General features: G+C 49.3%; 1 protein-coding gene across 2 annotated transcripts; it reads left to right on the top strand.

The window, feature by feature from the left end:
• Positions 1–3,473: 3,473 nt before the first annotated feature.
• On the top strand, positions 3,474–25,978 carry SDC4 (syndecan 4). 2 transcript variants are annotated; one of them, XM_033186538.1, is made up of 5 exons: positions 3,474–3,600; positions 16,254–16,392; positions 18,839–18,885; positions 20,682–20,880; positions 23,837–25,978. In XM_033186538.1, exons 1-5 carry the CDS (start codon positions 3,541–3,543, stop codon positions 23,986–23,988), a joined length of 597 nt encoding a protein of 198 aa, XP_033042429.1. In that variant the 5' UTR covers positions 3,474–3,540; the 3' UTR covers positions 23,989–25,978. The 2 variants fall into 2 exon arrangements, with proteins under 2 accessions (XP_033042429.1, XP_033042428.1); XM_033186537.1 differs by having other exon boundaries at positions 16,254–16,401.
• The last annotated feature ends 87 nt before the right edge of the window (positions 25,979–26,065 follow it).

Genomic DNA, 26,065 nt, shown 5'->3' with positions numbered 1-26,065 from the left:
CCATCTCTACTAAAAATGCTAAAATTAGCTGGGCATGGTGATGTGCACCTATAATTGCAGCTACTCGGGAGGCTGAGGTGCAAGAATCACTTGAACTCGGGAGGCTGAGGTTGCAGTGAGCAGAGATTGTGCCACTGCACTCCAGCCTGTGTGATGGAGTGAGACTGTCAAAAACAAACAAACAGACAAACACCTTAATGAATATTGCTAGAATGAAATTGGTTTTAGCAATCATTTTATTTCTATCTTTCATTTATTATAGCTGTCAAACCATGTTGTGCTAAAGCCATCTTGTTGTGGTTCCTGAAAGTCAATTTTTAGAAATTTTGTGCCTGGGTGCCATGGATCACACCTATAATCCCAGCACTTTGGTAAGCAGAGAGGATTGCTTTAGTCCAGGCATTCAAACCCAGCCTGGGTAACATAGTAAGATTCTATCTCTACCAAAATAATAATAATAATAATAGTAATAATAATAAGCTGTGAGTAGTGGTGTGTGTCTAGTCCCAACTACTCAGGAGGCTGAGGTGGGAGGATCTCTTGAACCTGGGAGGTCGAGGCTGCAATCAGCCATAATTTTGCCACTGCACTCCAGCCTGGGCTACAGAGAGAGACCCTGTTTTTGTTTGTTTGTTTTTTTACATCAGCTAGTTGTTAAACATAACTATTACTAAAAATTAAATTATATGAACATACAATTATATTAAAAACAAAGGAGGCCGGGTGCAGTTGCTCACATCTGTAATCCCAGCACTTTGGGAGGCCGAGGTGGGTGGACCACTAGGTCAGGATATCGAGACCATCCTGGCCAACATGATGAAACCCTGTCTGTACTAAAAATACAAAAATTAGCCAGGCGTGGTGGTGTGTGCCTGTAGTCCCAGCTACGCAGGAGGCTGAGGAGAATCACTTGAACTTGGGAGGCGGAGGTTGCAGTGAGCCGAGATTGCGCCACTGCAGTCCAGCCTGGGTGACAAAGTGAGAGTCCGTCTCAAAAAGTAAAAACAAAAACACAACCATAAAGGAAATAAATACTCAAAACTCATCACTTACTAATTATCTCACTACAGTTTACTGTTATCTATGCTTTTGAGATTATTTGCACCTATTGTATCTGTGTGGTAGAAATATATCTTCCCAGCTCCATGTTCAGTGACATCTCATTGGTAGCTTGAAACCAGCCATTGCTGGTAGTATTTACACTACAGAAATTGGCAAATTAGCACTCGCTACTTCCCCTAGCCAATTGTCAAACATGTACCAGAACACCACTGGCTGTAAGTGCTGAGAAACTTTCCTCACTTATAAAAGTAGGAACAGAAGAACTCTTGTTACAACAATGTGACAATAGATAACTAAAATCACATAGTTATCTATTCTATATTTAATGATCTATCTACTGACAACTAGATTAGGCCACCCTGCAATTTTGTGGAAAGCAAAGACTGCAAACCATTTAACTTGCAAAAGGATTTCTTATTCTGGCATGAGATTTCTTCATTTTCTCAGTTTTGTTCCAAATCCTAGGGAAGCATGTTAAAAACCACTGAAAGTAATTGCTTACCTTTACATCTGTGGAAACCCCATGGTCAGCATTTGAAGCTTGCTTTACTGCCAAGGTTCTCTGCCACAAGAGACTTTTATTCTTTGATAATAATCAAGGGGTGGAAAAAGGGGAAGTCACTACAAATTCTCCACTCCACAAAGTGTATGAATTCATAATATGCCAACAGAGGCCAAAATGCCCTACTTCTAAGGCTGTGTTACACCCTTAGAAAGATTTATACGTAAGTCAGGGAGAAACAGGGTTAGGCTTCTTTTGTACTTTGATCATCATAGGGTGCCCACCTTCACACCCTGCAATAATTCCAACAGTACCTGTGCTTGGGGCCCCAGATAATTTGACAATCTCCATATAGCCACCCCCTCCACTTCTTCCCCCAACCTGCTCCCACCAATGCACTGTTAGGAGGATGAGGGGTAAGGAGGACACACAACTTTCACTTATAAAGGGTGGAAGCTGACCTAAGGATGGAAATAACTTGCAGACCAGTTCTCAGAGAGATCAAACTTTTGAGAAAGTTCAAAATCTGGAAGATGAAGCCCTTAGAACAGATGTCAGCCACTCTGAGACCAGCGTCAGTGGTTTCTAAGTGGTCTCAGGGTAGCTGAGGCCCACTGCCTATTTTTTATTTATTTTTTATTTTTTTGAGATGGAGTCTTGCTCTGTTGCCCAGGCTGGAGTGCAGTGGGGAGACCTCAGCTCACTGCAACCTCTGCCTCTCGGGTTCAAATGATTCTCCTGCCTCAGCCTCCAGAGCAGCTGGAATTACAGGCACAGGTAACCATGCTTGGATAATTTTTGTATTTTGTAGAGATGGCGTTTCAGCATGTTGGCCAGGCTGGTCTCAAACTCCTGAGCTCAAGCGATCTGCTGCCTCAGCCTCCTAAAGTGCTGGGGTTACAGGCATGACTCACTACATCCGTCCTGCATTTTTATTTTACAATGTTATTTATCTATTTATTTATTTATTTATTTTTGAGACAGGGTCTCACGTGGTCACCCAGGCTGGAGTGCAGTGAGCAATCATGGCTCACTGCAGCTTTCATCTCCCTGGCTCAAGCAGTCCTCCCATCTCAGCTTTCAGAGTAGCTGGGGCCACAGGGGTGCACCACAATGCCTGGTTAATTTCTTTAAAAACTTTTCGTAGAGATGGGGTCTCATTATGTTGCCCAGGCTGGTCTCCAATTCCTGGGCTCAAGGGATCCTCCTATTCCTTGGCCTCCCAAAGTGCTGGGATTACAGGCCTGAGCCGTAGAGCCCAGCCAATTTTTGCATGTTTAAATGGTTGGGAAAAAGGTTAAAAGAATAATAGTATTTCGTGACACATGAAAATTATATGAAATTCAAATGTCGGTGTCTATAAATAATGTTTTATTAGGACCTAGCTGCGCTCATTCCTTTAGTATTTATGCCTGCTTTTGAGCTAGGACGCTGGAGTTTGAATAGTTGCCACAGGGATCGTATGGCCCGCAAAACCTAAAATATTTAGCCCTTTACAGAATAGTTTGTTGTCCTCGGTCTTAACGCTGTTCACATCCCATTTGGGAAGTTCTGTATCTTCAGAGGGGAGCACACCCGGTTTGAAGGCTGGTCTAAACTCGACACCCTAGGCAAGTCCTTCCCGTCCCTGGGCCTTAGTTTCCCCAACTGTAAAATGGGGTTAGACTCAATGATCTCTGGGGACCTGCCTAGAAGTGGGTCAAATAAATAAAGGAGGTTGTAGCTCCTGGAGGGTAGGACTAGGGGTTGACTAGGAGCCGGGGGGCGCTGGCAGGGTGGGTCCCTTGGGGTTTCCAGCTCCGCGGGCGGGCGCAGTGCCCCACAGGCCTCGCTTCCACTGGGGAATTCCGGGCGGGGTGCAGGCGGCGGGGCGGGGGCGGGCCGGGGCGGGGCCGGTAGGCAGCCTATAAGATGGGTGGCGCGCCCGCCTGGGGCCACTTGCTGCAGCCTGCACGCCCTCTCCAGTCCGCGGTGCCATGGCCCCCGCCCGTCTGTTCGCGCTGCTGCTGCTCTTCGTAGGCGGAGTCGCCGAGTCGGTGGGTGCTTGGAGGTCCCGGGGGGGCGGGGGTGCCTCAGGCCGGTGCCTCCTTTGTTCCTCGGAGCGTGGAATGGGGGGGCAAATCAGGGGATACGCCACCCCCAACTGGACACCGTGGCCCGGGAAACTTGGTTGGAAACTTTGCTCCGGGATGGCTTCATGCTTCGGGATGGCTTCACGCGCCGTGCGCCCCTCGCCTGTTGCTCTTCCCGCCTCCCCTGGCCCTGTGGGCTCGTTAGTGACTAAGCTGGTGTCAACTCTTCAACTCCCACACCCTCGTCCCTTCCCTGGTGACCCTGGGGCAGGCTTGGAGCGCTGAATCCCCTCCTCACTTTCTAGGCGCCCAGAGCGGACAGCTTTAGGATCCGAGATGGCCTGGGGATCCGGGGGCTGCGTGTACTCGGAAGGGGGAGGGGTTTAGGGTTGTGCGAGGCCCTCTTTCACACACCAGGGAGAACTGAGCCCTGACCTCAGTTGTGGCCCCAGCTCTGTCATTGACTTGTGACTTAGGGCAAAGTCCTGCCCTTCTGAATCTCTTCCCAATACTGCACTACGGATCTGAGGGAATGGGGCAAGAGGGGACTGCTACTGCTTTAGGGTTTCTAGAAAGTTGGGGACTCTGCTCTTTTCAAGGACAGAGGAGAGGAATGGTTTAGACTCAACATTTAGCCAGGAGCTGAGCTTCTGCTTTCTGCAAGAAGCGTGTTCATTTTTTCTCAATTGCAGATAAGAAAATTGAAGCATCCACCTTGAGTGAGGTGAAGAGGGTTGGGTAAGAGAAGGCCTCGATGAGCCCAGAGAAACCTTCTCACTGTCCACTGGTCTCTGTCATAACTGTCCCTGGGCCAGCAGAAGCTCTATCCATCCCCACAGCCAGCTGAGGAGGAGGGAGTCAATCTCATCTGGGAAACTGGGGGCATGGGAATTACTGGTAAAGGCAATCTGTCCCCCAGTGCCTGAGCTTTGTGCCCCTTTTGTGCCCTTTAGCTCCAGTTTTCAGAGAGAGTGAGTCCTTGCAGTTTAACCATCAATGTTAATTTCTTTGAAAGCCTTGGGGCTCCCATTCCTCTGAATTTACTTAGGGGAAGGTTGATTCTGCCTGCAGGCTCTTCTTGAGGAATGAATGAGACCCTAGGCAATGCTTCAGCACAATTCCAGGCATGCCATGATGATTGCAAACATTTAGCGCCTTTGTGGGGGGGCCAGACATTGTTCTAATAACTTTCTAATGGGTATATCAAGGAGCTTAATTCCAACAACAATCCTACTGTGTATTGTTCTTAAACTGGTCCTGAGGCTAGAGAGGTTAAGTAACTTGCCCAGGGTCACACAGTTAATAAACAATAAATGGTGAGTCAGATTGAAATTTAGGCAGCCAGGCTTTCAAGTTTCTGCTTTAGCTTCTATGCTTTGTGCTACTCCAAGCGTCCCATACTTGGTAACTCAAGACGGGTTTAGAATCGGTTGAGATTTTAGGCTGGAAGGCAAAGGAATTCTGAGGTGGGAAGGAAACAAGGCCAGTAAGATGATGACTTAACCTAAACCAAGGGCTACCTTGCCTGAAAGGTTAGTAGCTGAGGACCCAAGCCTTCTGCCTCTGGCGCAGTGCTCTAAACTAGGCCCTGAAGGGTGTGTTGGGGTCAAGCAACTGGGGAAGCATCCCAAGGGATACCTCCTGGGCAGTACAGGGAAAAAGAGGAAAGGACCCAGGAGGTTGCTGAGGTCACCATGTGCCCAATCACATGCCAGTTTCCTCCCAGGGGCTGTAAGCCTGCAGGTGCTTCAGGGTGCTGAGCAGACAGCTGTGTCCTGGGGGCATTCTGAAGGATGTGGTTTGGGGGAAGGGGACTGTGTCAGTCCTGCCTGGATGACCCATCAGCTGGAGGAGACATCAGCCCTGGGCAGCTGCTTCCTGAGAAAGGTGTCAAGTCTCATCCTGACCTCAGCTCTCTCCTTCCTGGCTAATGTCACAGACCTCCTGCCTGTAACTGGGGTGCAGGGCTTCCCCTTTCGCCTATCCCCTCCCTCTTTTCTAGGTTGTGGTTGGAAAAATCAGACCTAGTCACACAGTTGGCTTGGACTGAAGAGTTGATCCAGCGTGTCCTTTTCTTTTTGCAGGTAGAGAAAAGTGAGGCCCAGGGAGAAGGACTTTGCTAACAGCAGCTAGGATTGATAGAGTACTTTTTATATGACAGATCTGGTGCATTTTATCCTCACAAAAAAGACCTATCACATGGGGATTCTATTATGCTCACTTTCCAAATGTGAGAGGTAAAATGGCACTACTTTGAGTTAGCAGAGAACATCCAGGACCCCAGGATCTCTGACTAGTAGTCCTCCCATTGTGAGTGGTGTTCCCCCCACTGTTCCATCATTCCCCTTACCACCCCCATGTTTTGGAAGGGAACCCAGGCTCAGTACCCAGCTGTCCTCTCCTCTGTTTGGCTGGGCTTGCTATACTAAACCAGTTCTTCCTGTCCAGCTGGGAGCATTCCCTGATCTGCCTTCCTGCCACTCCCTCTCAGGCCAATTAAAGGCAGCCTTGTTTAGGGAGTCCCCTCCACCCAAAGGTGTTTCTACCCAGGGGCACAGCCTACTGACTTGGCCCTAGGCCCAGGCACTTCTGGGGAAGTGTCCCCCACCTATCAAGTGTACTTGATAGTTTAGGGACATTTCTGGTCTTCTACAGCGTCCTCTTCTTGAGTGGGGGTGGGGCGGAAGCCTAGGGACTTCTAGGACCCTTGAGTGAACAGTGAGAGCTCTTGGGACTTCTCGAGCCCAGGGAGTTATCAAACACCCAGAAAAATATTTGGGCCATGATTTGGAGGGTTCCATGAGGTTTGGGGAAGGCCTGTTTCCCTGCTGGGCTGACATCCCCCATCTTAAAATGAAAGATTTGAACAGGGTGGCCTCGAGTCCTTTCCATCTCTGAATTTGATTAATAACTTAAGTACCTACTATTCAAAAGAGGTCTCTCTCTTGAAGGAATTAAGAGGGAATGAACATACTCCACCAAATTCTGAATCCTCTCCCCCTCCACCCCCATACACCCAGGGCAGGAACTCTGCTCTATTTGTTTTTGTGAAATACCTGTCCCCTAGTTAGTACTCAGGAAATGCTTGTATGAATGAATAAATTCATGCATGTAACTTTATTCTAAATGGTTCATTAATGTTATTTATTGCTAGTATGAATATCTCCCCGTACTGCAAGGTACTATTTTCTCTATTTTTACAGGAAATGGATGCTCAGAGGAATGCAGTGGCTTGCTAAGGTCAGAATCAGGTCCGACTGATAGGGCAAGGTGTCTGGTTTGAGTGTCCTCAGAATATTCCAGATGAGGAAATTTGCTGGGTTTGAAGGTAGATACCTTAGGTCCTACTTCTGCATTGCTGGGTGACCTTGAGCAAACATGCCCTATCTCTGGGTCTCAGTGTCCCCAACTCTAAAATAAGGAGGCTGGACCATTGCCTTCTAAGGTCCTTCCTGCCCGGAGAGCCCATTGATGAGGGGAGGGGCCCTTTCCTGGTCTCCTTGGTAAAGTCTAAACAAATCCCAGTCTCAGAAGAGAAGTGGGGGTGAGGGGACATTCGGCTCCTGCCATCCCCAGCTCCTAGAAACAGAGGGCTTTTCCAAGGACTTTGAGTGGTGAGCTTGCCTGAATGAGGAGCTGGGGAAGCCAGGCTGGGCTCCCAGCCCCAGCTCCCTGTTGGGAGAAGTTGGCTCCTAGCTGTCCTTCAACCTCCCGGACTGGACAGGCAGGTGTGATTTCCAAATGCTCGCTTAAAATTGGGGTAAGGGGCTGCACCGAGTGCTGTGAGTCACTGCATGCTAGCGTAGCCTGCCTGAGTCACCCATTTCCTTTCAAACTCTTGGCTAATAGGACAGCTCTGTGGTGGGGGTGTTGGAATGCGCTCAGAGTTTTACCTCGTCCTTTGGGAGTCATTGTTTCAGTGTCCAGGGCCTTGAGGGGACATACAGGAAATGTTTGTACTAGGGCCGGCACTTTCATGTGTGGGCTTTGACATTGTACATTGCCTGCGTGTGGACTTTGACATTGTACATTGTGCAGCCAGTCCTCAAAATTGGGCTTTAGACCTCTGCAGAGCAGGTAGTACTATTTTCCCCTTTAAGGCAAAACTGAGGCTGCAACTGGCCTGCATTTTTTCATAGAGCAAAAGCTGGTACCGTTCAGGTTTGATTTGACCCCAGGATTTTCTGATATTTGTGATGACCCCTCTTTGCTTCCTGGGGCTGGCCAGAGGGCATTGAAACATTGGCTTGGTGTTAGGCAGACCTAACTCCAGACATGCTAAGTCCACCTCTTACTAGTTACATGAACTCAGTCCTGCTACTCAACCTCTGAGCCACAGCCTCCCGGTCTGTTAAGAAGATCAGGAGGCCGGGGCTCAGAGGTTGAGTAGCAGGACTGAGTTCATGTAACTAGTAAGAGCGGATCACGAGGTCAGGAGATCGAGACCATCCTGGCTAACACGGTGAAACCCCGTCTCTACTAAAAAAAAACAAAAATCTAGCTGGGCGAGGTGGCGGGCGCCTGTAGTCCCAGCTACTCGGGAGGCTGAGGCAGGAGAATGGCGCAAACCCGGGAGGCGGAGCTTGCAGTGAGCTGAGATCTGGCCACTGCACTCCAGCCTGGGCGACAGAGCGAGACTCCGTCTCAAAAAAAAAAAAAAAAAAGAAGATCATGATACCAGTGTGGTGAAGCTTAGAGGAGACGACAGACCTGTAAATAAAGGCACCTAGTACCATGCCTGGTAGGGAGGAGGTGTTACTTAGTGACAGTTCCCTTCCTTGCCCAGGCCACCTTCATGCCAGGGGGTCTTATCTCCTCCTGGAAAGCTTTCTCCCATCCCCCTTATCCCCCTTATCTACCCCCACACTGGGAGGTGGGAAGGGAGAAGTCTAGGGTGGGGCTGTTGGAGTCCGAATCTCCTATTTGTTTATCTTAGAAGTGGGCTGTTTGCTAATTATTGAATGGGTTTATGTTTAAACAAGAACCAGTTCTGGGCAGCCCCACCTCTCCTGCTGGGATTTGCTGGAGCCTCGTGCTGAACAGTTTGCAGCCTGGAGGGAGAGGGGGCAGGGGGTTTGCCAAGGGTAACGGACCATTCTGGACACTGCCCAGGACTTGGGGTCACCCTCCTGTGCTGGAGGGGCAGAGTTTCTACTCTTAAGGAGGCTGAGTAATTGCAAATAGTACTTTGAGGGGTGAGGTGTTGGTAGACAGAAAAGGTATAGTGTTCTGAAAAGCCAGTTTCTCGTATATTTTCACTGCATGGTGCCCTAGAGAGGGAGGAGAGAGAACACATATGTCAACAGTTGGGGTCTCATTTAACCTTAGAAGAACAAGCCTGACTTCTTGGGCTGGTTTGTCATTAACTCAGTGGTGACCTTTAGGCGCATTCTCTAACCTCACTGGGGCCTCTCTGGTCCTGTCTGCTGAAGGCTGGGTGACTGAAAAACGGTACAGAAAACTCCAGTCCCTGTCCTAGCTCTGCTGCTCACCCAGGGACACACACAGTTAGTACGTCACTTTGTTGATGTGAACCCCAGTGTCCTCTATAAAACACCTGTGGCACTCAAAGGTCGTAATCGGTGTTTGGCAAACTTGTAAAGTTCTGGCTTTATTAGCACCTAGACAAGGGTACTTAACCTGGCCAGAGTTTAGCTTTGGGGAGGTGGTGTCTGTGCATGTGTTGAAAATGTAAACTAAGAGTTATGGTTATTGGGGTTTAGACCTTTTTATCCTTTTCAGGGGGCTTCGGTACTACCCAAAAGGTCACTCTGATCTCAGCAGTTCTTTCTGGCTTTGACCTTTCTACAGTCATCCTTCCTCCCTCCCCCACTTCCCAGCCTTGTTCATGCCTCCAGTTTCCCCCAACCCCCACCATCAGCCCAGACCTTCCTATTCAGCAGCTCCCACCCCTTCAGGCTGCATCTCACCCCTCCCCCGTCCTCCAGGCCAGGGAGCTCGGCTGCTCCAGTTTTCTCTGGCACAGTAGAAGAGGCTGCTGGTCAGGTGACACCTGGGGTAATGGAAAGGGGAGGCAGGGAGAGGCTGGTATGTGTGGAAACAGTGACTTGGTGAAGCCCAGCAGTCAGTGGCTGGCCTGCGGGGACTGGCGGTGTCACTCCAGCCTCTGGGTGTGGGGGCAGCTGTGGCACATGGCTGGCCCGGCTACCCAGAGTGGGGATACTCCTTGCCTTGGGGAAGCCCTGCCAGAGCTGTCTGTGGGACAGACTGACCTGGTCTGGAGGATGGCTTCTCTGCGGGGTGGTGAGGAAGGCTGGGAAGAGGCAGGAAGCCAGACCCAGGGCTGATCTAATCAACTGAGACAAGGCTACAGCGTGGGCTCTCTGCTCTGAGAACACAGGAGGTTTGTTTACATCCCAAGAGCCTCCCTAGCCCTCAGATCCAGCAGGGATTTCGGATCTGCTGCCTAGATTACAAGCTCCAGCTTCAATGCACCTCTGTCTCCGAGGCCCTGAGGGAGCCAGCCCCCTCCTGGCTGTCTCCACCAGTAATCGGAGCAATGCCCAGCTTGGTTACCGGGCTGGGACAGAGGGAGGCTTGTCTCTGAGACCTTTTACAGATTGGGAAACTGAGGCTCAGAGAAGGGAATTGTCCACGATCATCCAGGGAGTTGATAACAAAGGTGCTGGATCAGCTCCTGGCAGGGAGACGTCCAGAGGCTCCTGAACGCTTCCCCCATTTCTAGCTGGCACCCTAGGATCCTGGAGTTCTTGCTGTGGGAATGGACTGCCTTGGGGCTTGGTGAAAAGCTGGTTGCTGGCAGTGCCAGGCCTGGCTCTCTCCTGAGTGATTGTGTTCAGAGTAACCCGACCTTGAAGGCGACATTTGAACCCTCACTCCACCCCCACCCCAGACCTGGTTTAACCATTCAGGTAGGCACCAGACCACCAGACCATGGATTGGTGTGTAGTTTCTTTTTACCTTCTAAATACTTTTTTTTTGTCCCTGGGGACCCAGGTCCCCAAGTAGAATTTCAGGTGTTTCTGATCACTGTCGTTTGCACCTTCGGGGAAAATAAAAATAGTCTTTACCTGTATCTGCTTAGGACAGGTGGTCAAAGCTGTGTGACCTTGGGCAGGTCTCTATCTCTGAATCTTTTTTTCCACAGTCTGAAGGGACCTGATTGGTTGAAAAGTCTCTGGGCTCAGAAGCAAAATGATAACCCATTATAGGTTATATTCCTTTACAGTTTGAAAAGCAGCATCTCCCTGTCCCCAGGCTAGCTTCCTTCCAGCAATAGAACTGCCTCTGCAAGTTTTCCCAGGCCTCTGATCCTTTGAGCACTAATCCCACTGGCCAGGAGGAAGGCAGGTGGGGGTTAATCACAGCCACTATTCATTGATCACCTGCTGTGTACCAGGCCACGTGCTGGGTCCCTTGCACACACAAATGCATTCCACTTACTCCTCATCACCCGCAAGGTGCTACCAGCCCTAGTCACAAAAGAAGAAACCAAGGATTTCAGAGATGAAATAAACTCCCAAGCTCATATAGTTAGGAAGTGGCAGAACTCACACCTGTGAATCTGCCTTGATGCACAACCACTCCGGGTGGTAGAGTCACAGTTGTAGGCCCCAGGTTTTAGCCATTCTGGGGAATGTCTGGCCCTTAAAGAAGTGGGTGGGGTGGGGAAGAACAGTTACTGCAAGTGTACGCTGCTGGGGGTTGCCTGCCAGAAATCATTCTGGTGGGTCTGGGTGTTGGAGCCCCAGGTACTTGCCATCCCCTCTCCCCACTAAATTTGGCTTACCCAATTATTACCCTTCTGGTCTTGCCTCCTGATAGAAGGGTCAGGTGTGTCCCCAACCCTACCTCCCCTGGGGAGGAGCCAGGTGCGGGGAGGCTCTCATTAGTTCACAGTTATCCAAGCCCAGACCCTGAACTCCTCCCTGGTGCCCCAGCCAAGTTTCTGTTCCTTTGTTTAAGCAATATCACTTTCATCTTTGTTTACTCCTGGGCAGGAGCAGGGGTGCCCTGGAGCCCTGGCCCAGGCAGTGTGTTGTAGACTGGCGGGTTAGGCTGGAGAGAAGTGAAGAGTGGGTGGCAGTGAGAAGCCTAGTTGTGGTTAGGATGTGGTCTTGAGAAAGATCTGGATTTGAATCCCAGCTCTATTGCTTTCTAGTTGCATGACATTGGATAAGTGACTCAGCTGAACCTTAGTTTTCTTGTCTGCAAAATGGGTAGAGTACCTTGCAAAGCTGTTTTGCCAATTAAATGAACTTGTATAAACGAAGTACCCAGCATGGTGCTTGGCATGTAGTGGATACTCCTTTTAGTCACTCATGCTTTTCCTGGAGTGACAGAAGCCATAGGATTTGGGGATAGGGTTGGGATAGGATCTTTTCGTAGCTTCATGCCTATAGCCAAAAGACTAGATAGGGAGTATAACTGTAATGACAGCTGCTGCCTGTGGATTTGCTGAGACCCTTAGGGGCAGCCAAGACCCTTGAAGGGGAGAGAAGGTAATGCCAGTCTGGGAACCAGGAGACCTGGGTTCTAAGTCCATCTCTGCTGCCAGCTGCTTGGATGACCTTGGCAAAGTCCCTTGTCGTCTTGTCTGTTTGCTAGGTTATAAAATCAGATACCTTCTGTTGGCAGGTGTTAGTTTCTATAGAACAAAAGAGCACTTGCCCTCCCTTCTTTCTCCCCAACAGTCTGGGGAAGAATCTAGGATCTCTAAACCCCCAGGCACTAATCCCAGATCCCCACCAGCCACAGGGCCGGCAGGGTCTGTGGGACCCAGGTCCACTGCCCTATTTTTTATTTTTTGGAGACAGGGTCTTCCTCTGTCACCCAGGCTGGAGTGTAGTGGCGCAATCATAGCTCACTGCAGCCTCGACCTCCTGGGCTCAAGTGATCCTCCCACCTCAGCCTCCTGAGTAGCTGGGACCACAGGCATGCACAACCACACTTGGCTAATTTTTGTAGAGATGGGATTTCACCATGTTGCCCAGGCTGATCTCAAACTCCTGGGCTCAAGTGATCCTCCCACCTTGGCCTCCCAAAATGTTGGGATTAAGCCACTGTGCCTAGCCACCACTGTCTTATTTAGTTGGTAATTTCTGTTGTGTGCTCATGAAAGGGACAAAAATACAAGGAGACTTGAGGGCCCAGAGGGTGCCTTTGCATGTACACACATGAACACACATGCCTGGGCAAAGGTGGGGTGAGCTGAGGAGAAGAGACCACATTCTTAGCCAGGAGCAGGGCGGGGTCCATCTCTGGTCAGGGCTGGGTCTGGCTGCTGGGTTGCCTGGTTCTTCAAAGCCACCCCAGACTGAATGGGCTTTATTTGAAAAGAGGGCGGAGGAGAGGAGGGCCACTGGTGACTTCCCAACCTTTACAGAAAAAAGAGCCATTGCCCACAATCCCACAGGGCTTTGTCCTGTCTTGCTGGCCTAGTCCTAAATGGCTCTTACCCACTTGGGAGATTCCTTCCTTCTTGTCAGAGGTCATGGGTGGAGAAGGGACCAAAACAGGGCAGAGAGGGGACTTCCAGAGCTGAAGGAGAGATTTAATTCCCTCTGTCCTCCCATCACCACTGGGAGCTGGAAGAAGTTTCTTCCCAGCCCCTTGACTTGCTGTAGGAGGGAAATCCTGGGCTCATCTAAATGCAGCCTTTGAACACTCCATTTTTCCAGAACTTTGGAATAGGATCGAATCCTGGCCGTGCCACGGAGCCCCGGGGTGACTTTAGACTAGACTAGTTTCTTTTTTGGAAACTGAATATAAAAATGAAGGGTTAAGGATGAACAGGTGCCCACAAAGAGGGCTGAACTGGAAATAAATCTTGGTTTCAGCCTTGGTTTTGCTGCTGACTTGGCTGCAAGAACTTCACAACCCACTTTCGCTCATAGCCTTCATTTCTTTAATGTAAAACGGAGGTAATTCCTAACAGCCAAAGGGCATGCTAATCCCATGGGTTGTTTTGAAATATCTCTTAGCACTTTCACATACTGAAGAAAGGCTGGATGCATAAACAACATTCCGTGGCTCCCAGGGGCAATGAGGAGTGGGAAAAAGTCTCTCAGCCTGAGACAAATCTCCTGATGGAACTACAGCCCCTATTGAGGACTTTGACCTGGTCAACAAGTGGCCAAAGTGTACCATTCTTTCTTTCTCCCGGCTGGATTTGACCCTCCCTGCCCCTACTTCACAGGGCTCCCTTGGAGCCTGGGGCAGGCTGTGTTCATGTGTGCATATGTGTTCATGCATGTGTTTATGTGTTTGTGGTTAAAGATCCAGGTGAGTGATGCCTGGGTTCTGGTCCAGTGTGGTTACTTCCTGCTCGTGTGGCCTTGGACAAGTGACTTTACTTTTCTGAGCCCTTGTTTCCATCTCTGCAAAAAGGGACTATTCAAAGGACCTAGAGAGGCTGTGTGCTTGTTTAAGGCCTGTCACTTGGGTTCTTGGGGGATTTGCCGCCGGAGATGGAAGTAGGAGCCCAGGGACCCTGTCCTTAGGTATAGGCACTTGGACAGCCATGGGGAGCCTTCCTCCTGCTCTGCCAAACCAAAGCCACAGGCACGGGCTATGTGCGGGGGCTTGAATTCCAGCACCAGCAGCCCAGCAACTCCTGATTCCTGAGTCATGAAGTCATCTCTGACCAGGACTTAACCTCTCTGGCTTTCCACCCCAATGGGTGCCAAGCGTTCAGCAGAGATTCTCCCCTCTCCCTGGGGAGAGAGTGATTCCTGGCCACTGCCTTTCTTGCAGCCTGACCCCGCTCCCTTCCGGGAATCCAGCATCCTCCCTCTGTGGGGGTGGAAGAGGGGCATGAGGGTCAGGCTCCACCTGCCTCTCCCCGGAAGCCCAGGGGGGAGAGTACAGGAGTGGCTCCAAAGCAGCTTTCCTGGGCCTCTCCTGCAATGACAGTAGCCTTATCTTAGGGACAGATGTTCCTTCTCACATCCCCTTCTTTGTCAATGGCAGTCTCAGCTGTGTGAAGGACAGCCTGGGGTGCCCGAAACAGAGACCTGACCTCTTTCTATCCTGAGTTATGTAGCGAACGCTCTGTGTGACCTTGGGCAAGTCCTTGCCCTGTTCCAGGCTCAGATTCAAGTTGTGTGAAACGGGAGGACAGGAGCTCCTTGGGTCCTGGAATTCTGTGATTCTAAGCAGACTCCCAGCTCCTGCAGTTATGGGATCTGGAGATGGGAATGTCTTGCAGCGGGAGGGGCATGGTGTATTGAACTTAATGAAAAACCCCAACTCTCCTGGCAAATACTAGGCACTTTAATGTTTGAATTAATTAATAGAATAATGAACTTTGCTCAGAGCAACTGTTCTCTGGGCAAACAGAAGCCTGAGCCCAGAAGCTGGAGGAAGGGTGATGGGCATCCAAATGTTTCCTGTGCTCTTGAGGGTGCTTTGTTCCCACTCCGTGGAGCTACAGGATGGGAGCAGGGTACCTGATGTACTGTAAGGCTGCCCGGGACCTTTGACACTTTCCTTTGGCAAGCTGTTTGGTAGGAGTGGACCTGAGACTCTGTCATGATCAGCTGTGTCTCCATGGGGTAGTGGCTGAGTGACGTTTATGGGTACTGGAGTGGATGGTCTGTGAAGGTGAGGATTGTGCCTCTTGGTGTCTGCATGGTGCTGGCAGCAGAGCAGATCTGTGGGAGATGTTTGGAAGGCAAGACTGAACCCAAGAGTGCACTCCTGAGTCATCAGGTCTGGGCAGCGCCCTGACCTGAGGCTGTCTTAGGGTGTGTGTGAGGCAGCCCTGTCTGTCCCGGCCCAGACTGACTCAGCTGGGAAAAGTGTCCTGGACTGGGCAAGACCAGAACCAGCAGCCCACTCCCTGTCCTGTGTGAATCAGCTGCCACTGCATCACAGAGCCCTGGAGTGTAGCATCCCAGGGCCCTGTACATGGAGACTCCTGGCTCTGAAGTCAGGCAGCCCTGTGTGTGCAATCCTTGCTCTTCCATCCGCCAGCTGTGTCACCAAAAGAAAATGACTCTCTCGGCTATAAAAATAAGTGAATAACATGCCTCCAGAGTTATTAAAACAGGGCCCGGCACACAGCAAGTGCTTGGTAAATGATACCTAGCCATATTAATACTTTGATTATTACCTCATTTACTTTTTTTTTTTTTTTTTTTGAGACGGAGGTCTCACTCTAGCTCAGGCTAGAGTGCAGCGGCATGATCCTGGCTCACTGCAACCTCCGCCTCCCGGGTTCAAGCAATTATCCTGTCTCAGCCTCCCAAGTAGCTGGGTCTACAGGCGCAAGCCACCACGCCCAGCTAATTTTTGTATTTGTAGTAGAGATGGGGTTTCACTGTGTTGGCCAGGCTGGTCTTGAACTCCTGACCTCAGGTGATCTGCCTGCCTCAGCCTCCCAAAGTGTTGGGATTACAGGTGTGAGCCACAGTGCCCTGCCTCATGTACTATTTTTATTTGCCCAGAATGGGAAAGAGACTTGCCTAAGGACACACGGCGAGTTAGAGGTAGAGGGGGATCCAGGACGCAGGTCTCCAGGCCCTGGCCTGGTCTCTTTTTAGTTTTTGAATGCCCACTTCACTAGCTTTCGGGCATCGGCTGTCATGGAGCACTGGGAATGTTGGCTGATGTGTCTCCTTTCTTTATCTTAGATCCGAGAGACTGAGGTCATCGACCCCCAGGACCTCCTAGAAGGCCGATACTTCTCTGGAGCCCTACCAGATGATGAGGATGTAGTGGGACCCGGGCAGGAATCTGATGCCTTTGAGCTGTCTGGCTCTGGAGATCTGGGTACGGAAGGTGTGGTGGGCAGGCGTAGGCACAAAGCTGGAGGGAGTAGTGGCCTAAGCAACCAGGAGGATGCCCATGCCTTGAGACTTGGATTTTTGTGGGACTTTTCCTAGAATGCCCTTCCTCCTTCTCAAAAAAAGGGGAGACAAAAGTAACAGATTAAACTTTTCCATCCCTGAGAGCCCCTGGGGACAAGCTGTGTGCTGCTTTGAAGTCATTGGTAGCTCTGGGTTTTCTGAGCTCCAGCCTGAACCTGTCCTCATGGGCTCTTCTCTTTGCTGCAGGGCATGGTGGGGGTGGGGTGAGGGTAGGATGGGTGGCAGGACAGGGTTGGGGTGGGGAAAGAGGACCCATAGAGTGTTTTCCTTTCTCTGAAAGCAAAAGTTCCAGCCTGTGCCACATGGTGAGAACTTGTCTCTACAAAAACACAAAAATTGGCCAGACGTGGTGTCATGCACCTGTAGGAGTCCCAGTTACTTGGGAGGCTGAGGTGGGAGGATCCCTTGAGCCTAGGAGGTTGGGACTGCAGTGAGCCAAGATCATGCTACTGCACTCCAGCCTGGTGACAGAGTGAGACCTTTGTCTCAAAAAAAAAAAAAAAAAAAAAAAGGAAAAGTAGCAGCTTAGAAGTGGGGATGGGGTGGGAGGGGGCATGAGTGGGCAGAGATGCAGTTGGGAAACCAAGAACAAGTCCCTGCTTCAGTGGGGGTGGGATGGGTGAAGGGCCCAAGGCTTCCAGGCCAGACAGCTAATAAATGTCCCTCCTATGTGCAGAGAGGGGTTAATGACTGCAAGTTTTAGCTCTGGAGTCACATGGTCCTGAGTTCAAGCCTCCACCCTGTGTGAACTGAGCCTCAGTTTTCTAATCTGTAAAATGGGAATAATAAAGATAGTACATCAGTGTTGTGGGGACTGAACTGACTTAAAGCTTTTGGCACCCACCAAGCACTCAGTACGTGTGTGTTTGGTTTTTTAAAAATATAAATTTTATGGTCAGGCGTGGTGGCTCATGCCTGTAATCCCAGCATTTTGGGAGGTCAAGGCAGGCAGATCCACGAGGTTAGGAGTTTGAGACCAGCCTGGCCAACGTGGTGAAACCCCGTTTCTACTAAAATTACAAAAGTTATCCAGGTGTGGTGTCGGGTGCCTGTAATGCCAGCTACTTGGGAGGCTGAGACAGGAGAATTGCTTGAACCTGGGAGGCAGAGGTTGCAGTGAGCTGAAATCGTGCCGCTTGCACTCCAGCCTGGTGACAGAGCAAGACTCCATCTTGAAAAAAAATAAAAATAAAAACATAAATTTTATTATGTGCATTTAAGGCATACAACATGATGTTACGGGATACATATAGATAGTAAAAAAGTTACTACAGTGGAGTTAGTTAATATATCCATCATCTCACATAGTCATCCAGTAAATGTTTTAATATTGCAGTTAGAGTTTTCTTTCTCAATAGTTAATTCCCTGGGGATCTTGTTAAAATGTAGATTTTGGCCGGGCATGGTGGCTTACACCTGTAATCAAAGCGCTTTGGGAGGCCAAGGTGGGCGGATCATGAGGTCAAGAGATCAAGACCATCCTGGCCAACCAACATGGTGAAACCCCGTCTCTACTAAAAAATACAAAAATCAGCTGGGCATCGTGGCGCACCCCTGTAGTTTCAGCTACTTCAGGGGCTGAGGCAGGAGAATCCCTTGAACCCAGGAGGTGGAGGTTGCAGTGAGCCGAGATGGCACCACTGCACTCCAGCCCAGGCAACAGAGAGAGACTCTGTCTCAAAAGAAAAAAAAAAAGTAGATGTTGATTCAGTCAGCCCTGAAATTCTACTTTTTTTTTTTTTTTTTTTGAGACGAAGTCTTGTTCTGTTGCCCAGGCTGGAGTGCAGTGGCACGATCTTGGCTCACTGCAACCTCTGCCAACCAGATTCAAGCGATTCTCCTGCCTCAGCCTCCCAATTAGCTGGGATTACAGGTGCCTGCCATCACGCCTGGATAATTTTTGTATTTTTATCAGAGACAGGGTTTCACTATGCTGGCCAGGCTGGTCTCGAACTCCTGAACTCAAGTGATCTGCCCGCCTTGGCCTCCCAAAATGCTGGGATTACAGGTGTGAGCCACCCTTCCTGGCCTTGAAAGTCTACATTTCTAACCAACTCTAAGGTGTTGCTATTGGTTTTTGGATCCACACTTTGCAGAGCAAGGGTTTAGAGCAAATGAAGCCTCTGCCCAGCGGCCAGCTCACACATTCCTGTGAAAGAGCCAGGGGGTGGGTCTGAGGAGCCCCATTTTACAGATGAGATGACTGAGGTGGGGTGAGGAAGCTTGCTTGTTGGACATGGAGCATTTGGAGGCTGGTTGTACGGTGGAGCTACCACCAACCCTGGCTGAAGGGGTCATTTTCCTGGGGTAATGGGCCTCACGCTCACACAGCTATTCTGACCTTACAGATGACTTGGAAGACTCCACAATCAGCCCTGAAGTTATCCATCCATTGGTAAGTAGCTACATGCTTCTGCCTCTTCCACTTTTCTCCTCCACAGCAGACCTATTAGGAGAGGCAGAAAATACAGCCCCCATAGGCAGAATAAGTGAGGGGTCTTTTTTTTTTTTTTTTTTGAGATGGAGTCTGGCTCTGTCGCCCAGGCTGGAGTGCAGTGGCCGGATCTCAGCTCACTGCAAGCTCCGCCTCCCGGGCTTACGCCATTCTCCTGCCTCAGCCTCCCGAGTAGCTGGGACTACAGGCACCCGCCACGTCCCCCGGCTAGGTTTTTGTATTTTTTTTTTTTTAGTAGAGACGGGGTTTCAACGTGTTAGCCAAGATGGTCTTGATCTCCTGACCTTGTGATCCGCCCATCTCGGCCTCCCAAAGTGCTGGGATTACAGGCTTGAGTCACCACGCCTGGCCGAGGGGTCTTACCCCACTATGCAGGAAGGCTTTTTAAAAATCTGGCCCTGGGCTGGGCATGGTGGCTTAGGTCTGCAATCCCAGCACTTTGGGAGGCTTGAGGTCAGGAGTTTGAGACCAGCCTGGGCAACATGATGAAACCTGTCTCTACAAAAAATACAAAAATTAGCCAGGTGTGGTGGCATTGTGCCTGTAGTCCCAGCTACTTGAGAGGCTGAGGTGGGAGAATGGCTTAAGTCCAGGAGGCAAAGGTTGCAGTTAGCCAAGATTGTGCCAATGCACTCTAGCCTGGGTGACAGAGCCAGACTGTGTTAAACAAACAAAAAAATCTGGCCCCAGCCTCATTTTGTAGGTTGCTGGAAGGCCATCCTCCCTGCAGGGATAGTCACCGTCAACACCAACTCCTTTTCTCTACATTTATAGCGATTTCCTAGCATTGATATAAAAGTATATATACAGGCCAGGCACAGTGGCTAATGCCTGTAATCCCAGCACTTTGGGAGGCCAAGGCAGGCAGATCACCTGAGGTCAGGAGTTCGAGACCAGCCTGGCCAACGTGGTGAAACCCTATCTCTACTAAAAACACAAAAAATTAGCCAGGCCTGGTGGCGGGCACCTATAGTCCCGGCTACTTGATTGGGAGGCTGAGGTAGGAGAATCGCTTGAACCTGGGAGGCAGAGGTTGCAGTGGGCAGAGCCATTTCAAAAAAAAAAAAAGTATATATATAATTCTGTGAACTATGTTTTTCACTTAGACTGGTCATGAGTATTTGCCTGCATAATTTAATGCTCTTGTCATTTTTATAGGCTGCATAATAGTTTACCTGATTCCTTTTATTGATGGAAAAATGGTTTATAATTTCTTAACATTTTAAAATGATAACACTGCAGCAAACATCTTTTTTATTTTTGCAGAGCGATAATAAATTTATTAAGAAAGTAAAGGAATAAAAGAATGGCTACTTCACAGGCAGAGGAGCTGCAGCAAGCATCTTTAACACGCAGTCTCTGAAGAGCTCCTTACGATAGAGTTTCCAGGGCAAAACTGCCACCTTAAAGCGCAAATGATGTCTAAGGTTTTGCCAAACTGCTTCCAGGGTGGTTGGTCTAGCATAACCAGTGGCCAGCAGTGCAGGAGAGCACCTGCTTCCCTGTTCCCTTGGTGACATTCATTTTTCATTTGGGACAGATATACTAGAAAAGTTGGGGATAAGCATTTTGGCAGCATAATTGTGGAGAGGTTGTTGCCAATTCCTGCTCCAGGACCGTATGGTTCAGCTGAATATGGCAGAACCAGATTCTCTGCCTGGCTGAATGTCCCTGTCCCCTTTGCCCTGAGTCTTCCAAAATATGCTGAGTGTCTCTTCTCCTTTCTGCCCATCCAGGTGCTTCTAGATAACCATATCCCTGAGAAGGCAGGGTCTGGGAGCCAAGTCCCCACTGAAACCAAGAAACTGGAGGAGAATGAGGTTATTCCCAAGAGGATCTCACCCATTGAAACAAGTGAGGATGTGTCTAACAAGGTGTCCATGTCCAGCACTGTGCAGGGCAGCAATATCTTTGAGAGAACGGAGGTCCTGGCAGGTAAGGCCCCATGCTGCTTATAAGATGCCTTGAAGGTGGAAAGGGGCTCAGTGGGGGGAGAGCACCTGCAGGCAGGGATGCTTCCAGCCCATGAGGCTCCTTGGCGCCCCTTCCTTTTGCCCATTCAGGTTCTCCTAGAACATTGAAAGACTACACTTCCCTTATAGGGCGGCTCTGACTGTGCAGCCTGGTGGAGGGAGAGGAAAAAGTGCCTATCAAAGGCTTCTGGAAAATAGGCATTGAGTCATTCTCTTGCCTTAAGTCCTTCTCATTTATTTTTCAAAGGACTTTCACTGTATAGGTTTGGCATCTGGGAGTTAATCATTAAAAGTTAATTTCCCTTATAAGTCTGGAGGCTCCTTCGAATTGGGTTAGCTTCCCCTCCTGCTACTGTATCACTTGGCAGCCTTGTGACCTTGGCTGAGAGGCTTTCGAACTTGATCAGCCTGTTTCCTTATCTGTAAAATGGGTAGAGTGATACTTCCTGGGGTTGATATAATGAGTCCATGAAAAATAAAATATGAAAGAACTTTGCACACTGTAAAGGATTGTTCTGATTTGGCCTCAGTTGAGAGTTCTTTACTGGAATGTGCATCGTGAGGAATGTTTTGTCCCAGGGTGTTGACAAGAGGGATGGAGGGAACTCCTCAAGGTCATGGCTGAGGGCCTGTCTGGATGAACTGGCCCGGCAAGTGGGCACCCTGGGCCCATGCTGGGTAACTCCTGTCTCCTGGGAATGAGCAGGGCCAGCAGCTCCGAGGAGGCTTAAGCTATAGGGACAGAGCCTGGCTTCATCCAGGACAGATAAAAGGTCTCACCTGCCTCTTGTAAAGAGGGTTCCTGGGAGCACAGCCCCAGGTGACTGGGCCCACCTCAGCCCTGACCCGGCTTCCTGGTATCGGAGCCAAAGTTCTTTTTGCTTTTCTTTCAGAAGTAAAAAGATTTGCATAAGGCTTTGGATTTGCATAAGGTTTTGCTCTAATTAACTAAAGGTGCTATTGCTCCCAAAGAAAAATTTGAAAACCACTGGTTAATACAAGCACCTGCTTCTTACACATGGGGAGACTGAGGCCCAGGCTTTGGGCCACATAGTAAGAAAAGAACTGAAGCCAGGTTATCTATTTGATCTTCCATTTGAGAATTATACAAGCCTAAGAGCCTTATGTGAAAAGTTACATTGTTAGCTGGTATGGTGGAATCCCCCATTCCAGAAGCTTTAATCAGCACCCAGAGCTTTATTAAATGCTTGCTGTATGCTGTGTGATTCCTGTGCCCCTCATTGAGTCCCTACAACACAAAACTGAGTCTAAAGAACTTATCCGAAGTCACAAAATCGGGAAGTGGTAGACCTGGCATTTGGACCGAGGACCACAGTCAGCTTCCAAGCCTGTGCTTGAAACTTGACCCTGTGTGTCGTCCCAGTGCAGACTTAGGGCCTCATGGAGCAACTGGGGCCATCAGAGGGAAAGATAGAGACAAGAATGGGGTTGATGCGTGATATTCCATGTGCCTTCTCTGGCACCTCCTGGGGGTACTTTATTGTTGCTTTTTCGTAGGATTTTACCTAAGAAAGAACCTTGCTTGACTCCTCCGTGCCACTCTGTCCCCATTGTGTACATAGATTTGTAGTGTGTGCAGGGATGGAAAATTAATCTTCTTAGCCCAAGTAAGACCGAATTAGGGGACTCAATCTGCCACAGAAGGGATTCTGTGAGTCATCCCTGCCCCTAGCAAACAAGAGAGAGTCATTCAGGCCACCTGGCAGAGTGGACAGGCCAGACCCACTCACCATTAGACGCCCATGTTTGCCTGACACTAGGCAGGTTCTCCTCTCAGAGCCTGAAAGTGTCATTTATTAAGTACTTCCTGTTGTGCACACCTGATTCTTGGGGTCCAGGACACAGATACAAACCTCAAACCTTTTCAGTTAATGAATCTTGAGAAAATGCTATGCACTAGGCACTGTTCTAAGCACTTTGAGTGGATTAATTTATTTAATCCTTAGGACAAATGTATGAGAAAGGTATGGCTATTCCCATTTTGCAGTAGGGAGATGAAGAAAACTTGCCCCAAATCACATAGCCAGGAAGTAGGAGAGGTAGGAGTGAAAACCAGGCCTTAGCTACTGAGTTCTGCATGTAATCGTAACATAAGAGCTTGGAATTAGTATGTTCTGCATGTGTGCACTTTGAATGCATATACCTGTCCATGAAGGGTAGGCTATATAGGTAAATATGCACACAGGGAAAGCTAGAGAGTGCCCTGTGCTAAGGACTGTAGGATAAATATGTCTATAGGGATATCCATAGCCTACCATTTTCTCCTGTTCCTAGCTCAGTTAGTGCTAGGCTGTTGCAGGGCAGTCTGCTTGGTGTTTGGAAAGAGCCTGGGCTTTAGATTCAGGCAGATGTGCGTTAAAGTAGTAGCCTTGGCTGAGTGTGGTGGCTCACGCCTGTAATCCCAGCACTTTGGGAGGCCAAGGTGGGCGAGGTCAGGAGTTCAAGACCAGCCTGGCCAACATAGTGAAACCCTATCTCTACTAAAAATACAAAAATTAGCCAGGCATGGTGACACGTGCCTGTAGTCCCAGCTACTCGGGAGTCTGAGGCAGGAGAATTGCTTGAACCCGGGAGGTAGAGGTTGCAGTGAGCCGAGTTCACGCCACTGCACTCCAGCTTGGGCAACAGAGTGAGACTTCATCTCAAAAACAAAACAAAACAAAAAAGTAGTGGCCTTGTCACTAGCCCTGTGGTCTTCGGTGACTTAAAATGCCAACAAGCCCCTTCTTATAACTGAGGTCATGAGGTCAACTTCAATAAGGCGTCAGCTTGCCTGGCACAGGCAGTGGTGACGGTGAGGACGTCTGGTTGTAAGAGAACTGATGGTGGGGGAAAGAGGGTCCCTAGGTCCTGATGAGGAGCTCTCACCAGCGCCTCTTCTCTCTCCTCCTCTCCAGCTCTGATTGTGGGTGGCGTCGTAGGCATCCTCTTTGCCGTCTTCCTGATCCTCCTCCTCATGTACCGTATGAAGAAGAAGGATGAAGGCAGCTATGACCTGGGCAAGAAACCCATCTACAAGAAAGCCCCCACCAATGAGTTCTACGCGTGAAGCTTGCTTGTGGGCACTGGCTTGGACTTTAGCAGGGAGGGAAGCCGGGGCATTTTGAAGGGTGGACATTAGGGTAGGGTGAGGTCAACCTAATACTGACTTGTCAGTATCTCCAGCTCTGATTACCTTTGAAGTGTTCAGAAGAGACTTTGTCTTCTACTGTTCTGCCAGGTTCTTCTTGATCTTTGGGCCTCAGTTTCCCTGGCAGAAAAATGGGTTCAACTTGGCCTTTCTGAAGGCAAGCCTGGATGGATCACTTCTCAAACTTCCAGTTAAGAATCTAGGTCTGGCCTCAAGCCCATACTGACCATGCCTCATCCAGAGCCCCTCTGAAGCCAGGGGGCTAACGGGTGTTGTGTGGAGTCCTGGCTGGAGGTCCTCCCGCGGTGGCCTTCCTCCTTTCCTTTCATAGCCGGTCTCTCTGCCAGGAACTGGGGGAAGGAACTGGAGCCACCCATGCCTTGAGATGTTTCTGTAAATGGGTCCTCGTGATCACACTACGGGAGTCTCTGTGGTATATACCTTGGGCCATTCTAGGCTCTTTCAAGTGACTTTTGGAAATCAACCTTTTTTATTTGCGGGGGAGGATGGGGAAAAGAGCTGAGAATTTATGCTGAGATGGATTTATAGAATATTTGTAAATCTATTTTTAGTGTTCGTTCGTTTTTTTTTTTTTTACTGTTCATTCCTTTGTGCAGAGTGTATCTCTCTGCCTGGGCAAGAGTGTGGAGGTGCCGAGGTGTCTTCATTCTCTTGCACATTTCCACGGCACCTGCTATGTTTCTATTTAATGGTTTTTGTTTTTGTTTGTTTCTTGAAAATGAGAGAAGAGCCGGAGAGATGATTTTTATTAATTTTTTTTTTTTTTTTACTATTTATAGCTTTAGATAGGGCCTCCCTTCCCCTCTTCTCTCTTTGTTCTCTTTCATTAAACCCCTTCCCCAGTTTTTTTTTTTTTTATACTTTAAACCCCGTTCCTCATGGCCTTGGCCCTTTCTGAAGCTGCTTCCTCTTATAAAATAGCTTGTACTGAAACATAGTTTTTTTTGTTTTGTTTTGTTTTTTTTAGCAGATCCCAAAATATAATGAAGGGGATGGTGGGATATTTGTGTCTATGTTCTTATAATATATTATTATTCTTCCTTGGTTCTAGAAAAATAGATAAATCTATTTTTTTCAGGAAAGAGTGTGGTATTTCCAGTTTGATGTGGCTGGATGGTTGAGTGAGTGAATTTTCATGTGGCTGGGTGGGTTTTTGCCTTTTTCTCTTGCCCTGTTCCTGGTGCCGTCTGATGGGGCTGGAATAGTTGAGGTGAACGGTTCTACCCTTTCTGCCTTCTGTTTGGGACCCAGCTGGTGTTCTTTGGTTTGCTTTCTTCAGGTTCTAGGGCTGTGCTATCCAATACAGTAACCACATGCAGCTGTTTAAAGTTAGGCCAATTAAAATCACATAAGATTAAAAATTCCTTCCTCAGTTGCACTAACCACGTTTCTAGAGGCGTCACTATATGTGGCTCATGGCTACTGTATTGACAGCAGAGAGCATGTCCATCTATTGGACAGCACTGTTCTAGAGAACTGAACTGGCTTAACGAGTCACAGCCTCAGCTGTGCTGGGACGACCCTTGTCTCCCTGGGTAGGGGCAGGGGGAATGCGGGAGGGCTGATGAGGCCCCAGCTGGGGCCTGTTGTCTGGGATCCTCCCTCTCCCAAGAGGGGAGGCCTGGTGGCTTAGCCCGGGCAGGTCATGTCTCCTCCTGACCCCAGTGGCTGGGGTGAGGGAGACCACCCTCCCTTGCTGCACCAGTGGCCATTAGTTCCCGTCACCACTGCAACCCAGGGTCCCAGCTGGCTGGGTCCTCTTCTGCCCCCAGTGCCCTTCTCCTCGGGCTGTGTTGGAGTGAGCACCTCCTCTATAGGCACCTCTCACACTGTTGTCTGTTACTGATTTTTTTTGATAAAAAGATAATAAAACCTGGTACTTTCTAAACTGCCTGCCTCTGTCATTTTAGTCATAACAAGTCATCCTTTTTGGGCTGTGTATCCCCTTGATCTCAGTGGAGCATGAAGAAACTCC

Source organism: Trachypithecus francoisi, unplaced genomic scaffold, assembly GCF_009764315.1.
Source record: "Trachypithecus francoisi isolate TF-2019V2 unplaced genomic scaffold, Tfra_2.0 Lachesis_group21, whole genome shotgun sequence".
NCBI lineage: Eukaryota > Metazoa > Chordata > Mammalia > Primates > Cercopithecidae > Trachypithecus > Trachypithecus francoisi.
Note: the sequence above shows the minus strand (reverse complement) of the source record. Positions and strands in the feature narration are given on the sequence as shown.

What these genes read in the sequence shown, in the direction of transcription:
- SDC4 (XM_033186537.1), top strand. Translation starts at nt 3,541, where the DNA reads ATGGCCCCCGCCCGTCTGTTCGCGCTGCTGCTGCTCTTCGTAGGCGGA. An exon ending in CTGAAGTTATCCATCCATTG is followed by an intron (nt 18,886 to 20,681) that starts GTAAGTAGCTAC and finishes CTGCCCATCCAG; the next exon opens with GTGCTTCTAGATAACCATAT. An exon ending in GAGAACGGAGGTCCTGGCAG is followed by an intron (nt 20,881 to 23,836) that starts GTAAGGCCCCAT and finishes CCTCCTCTCCAG; the next exon opens with CTCTGATTGTGGGTGGCGTC.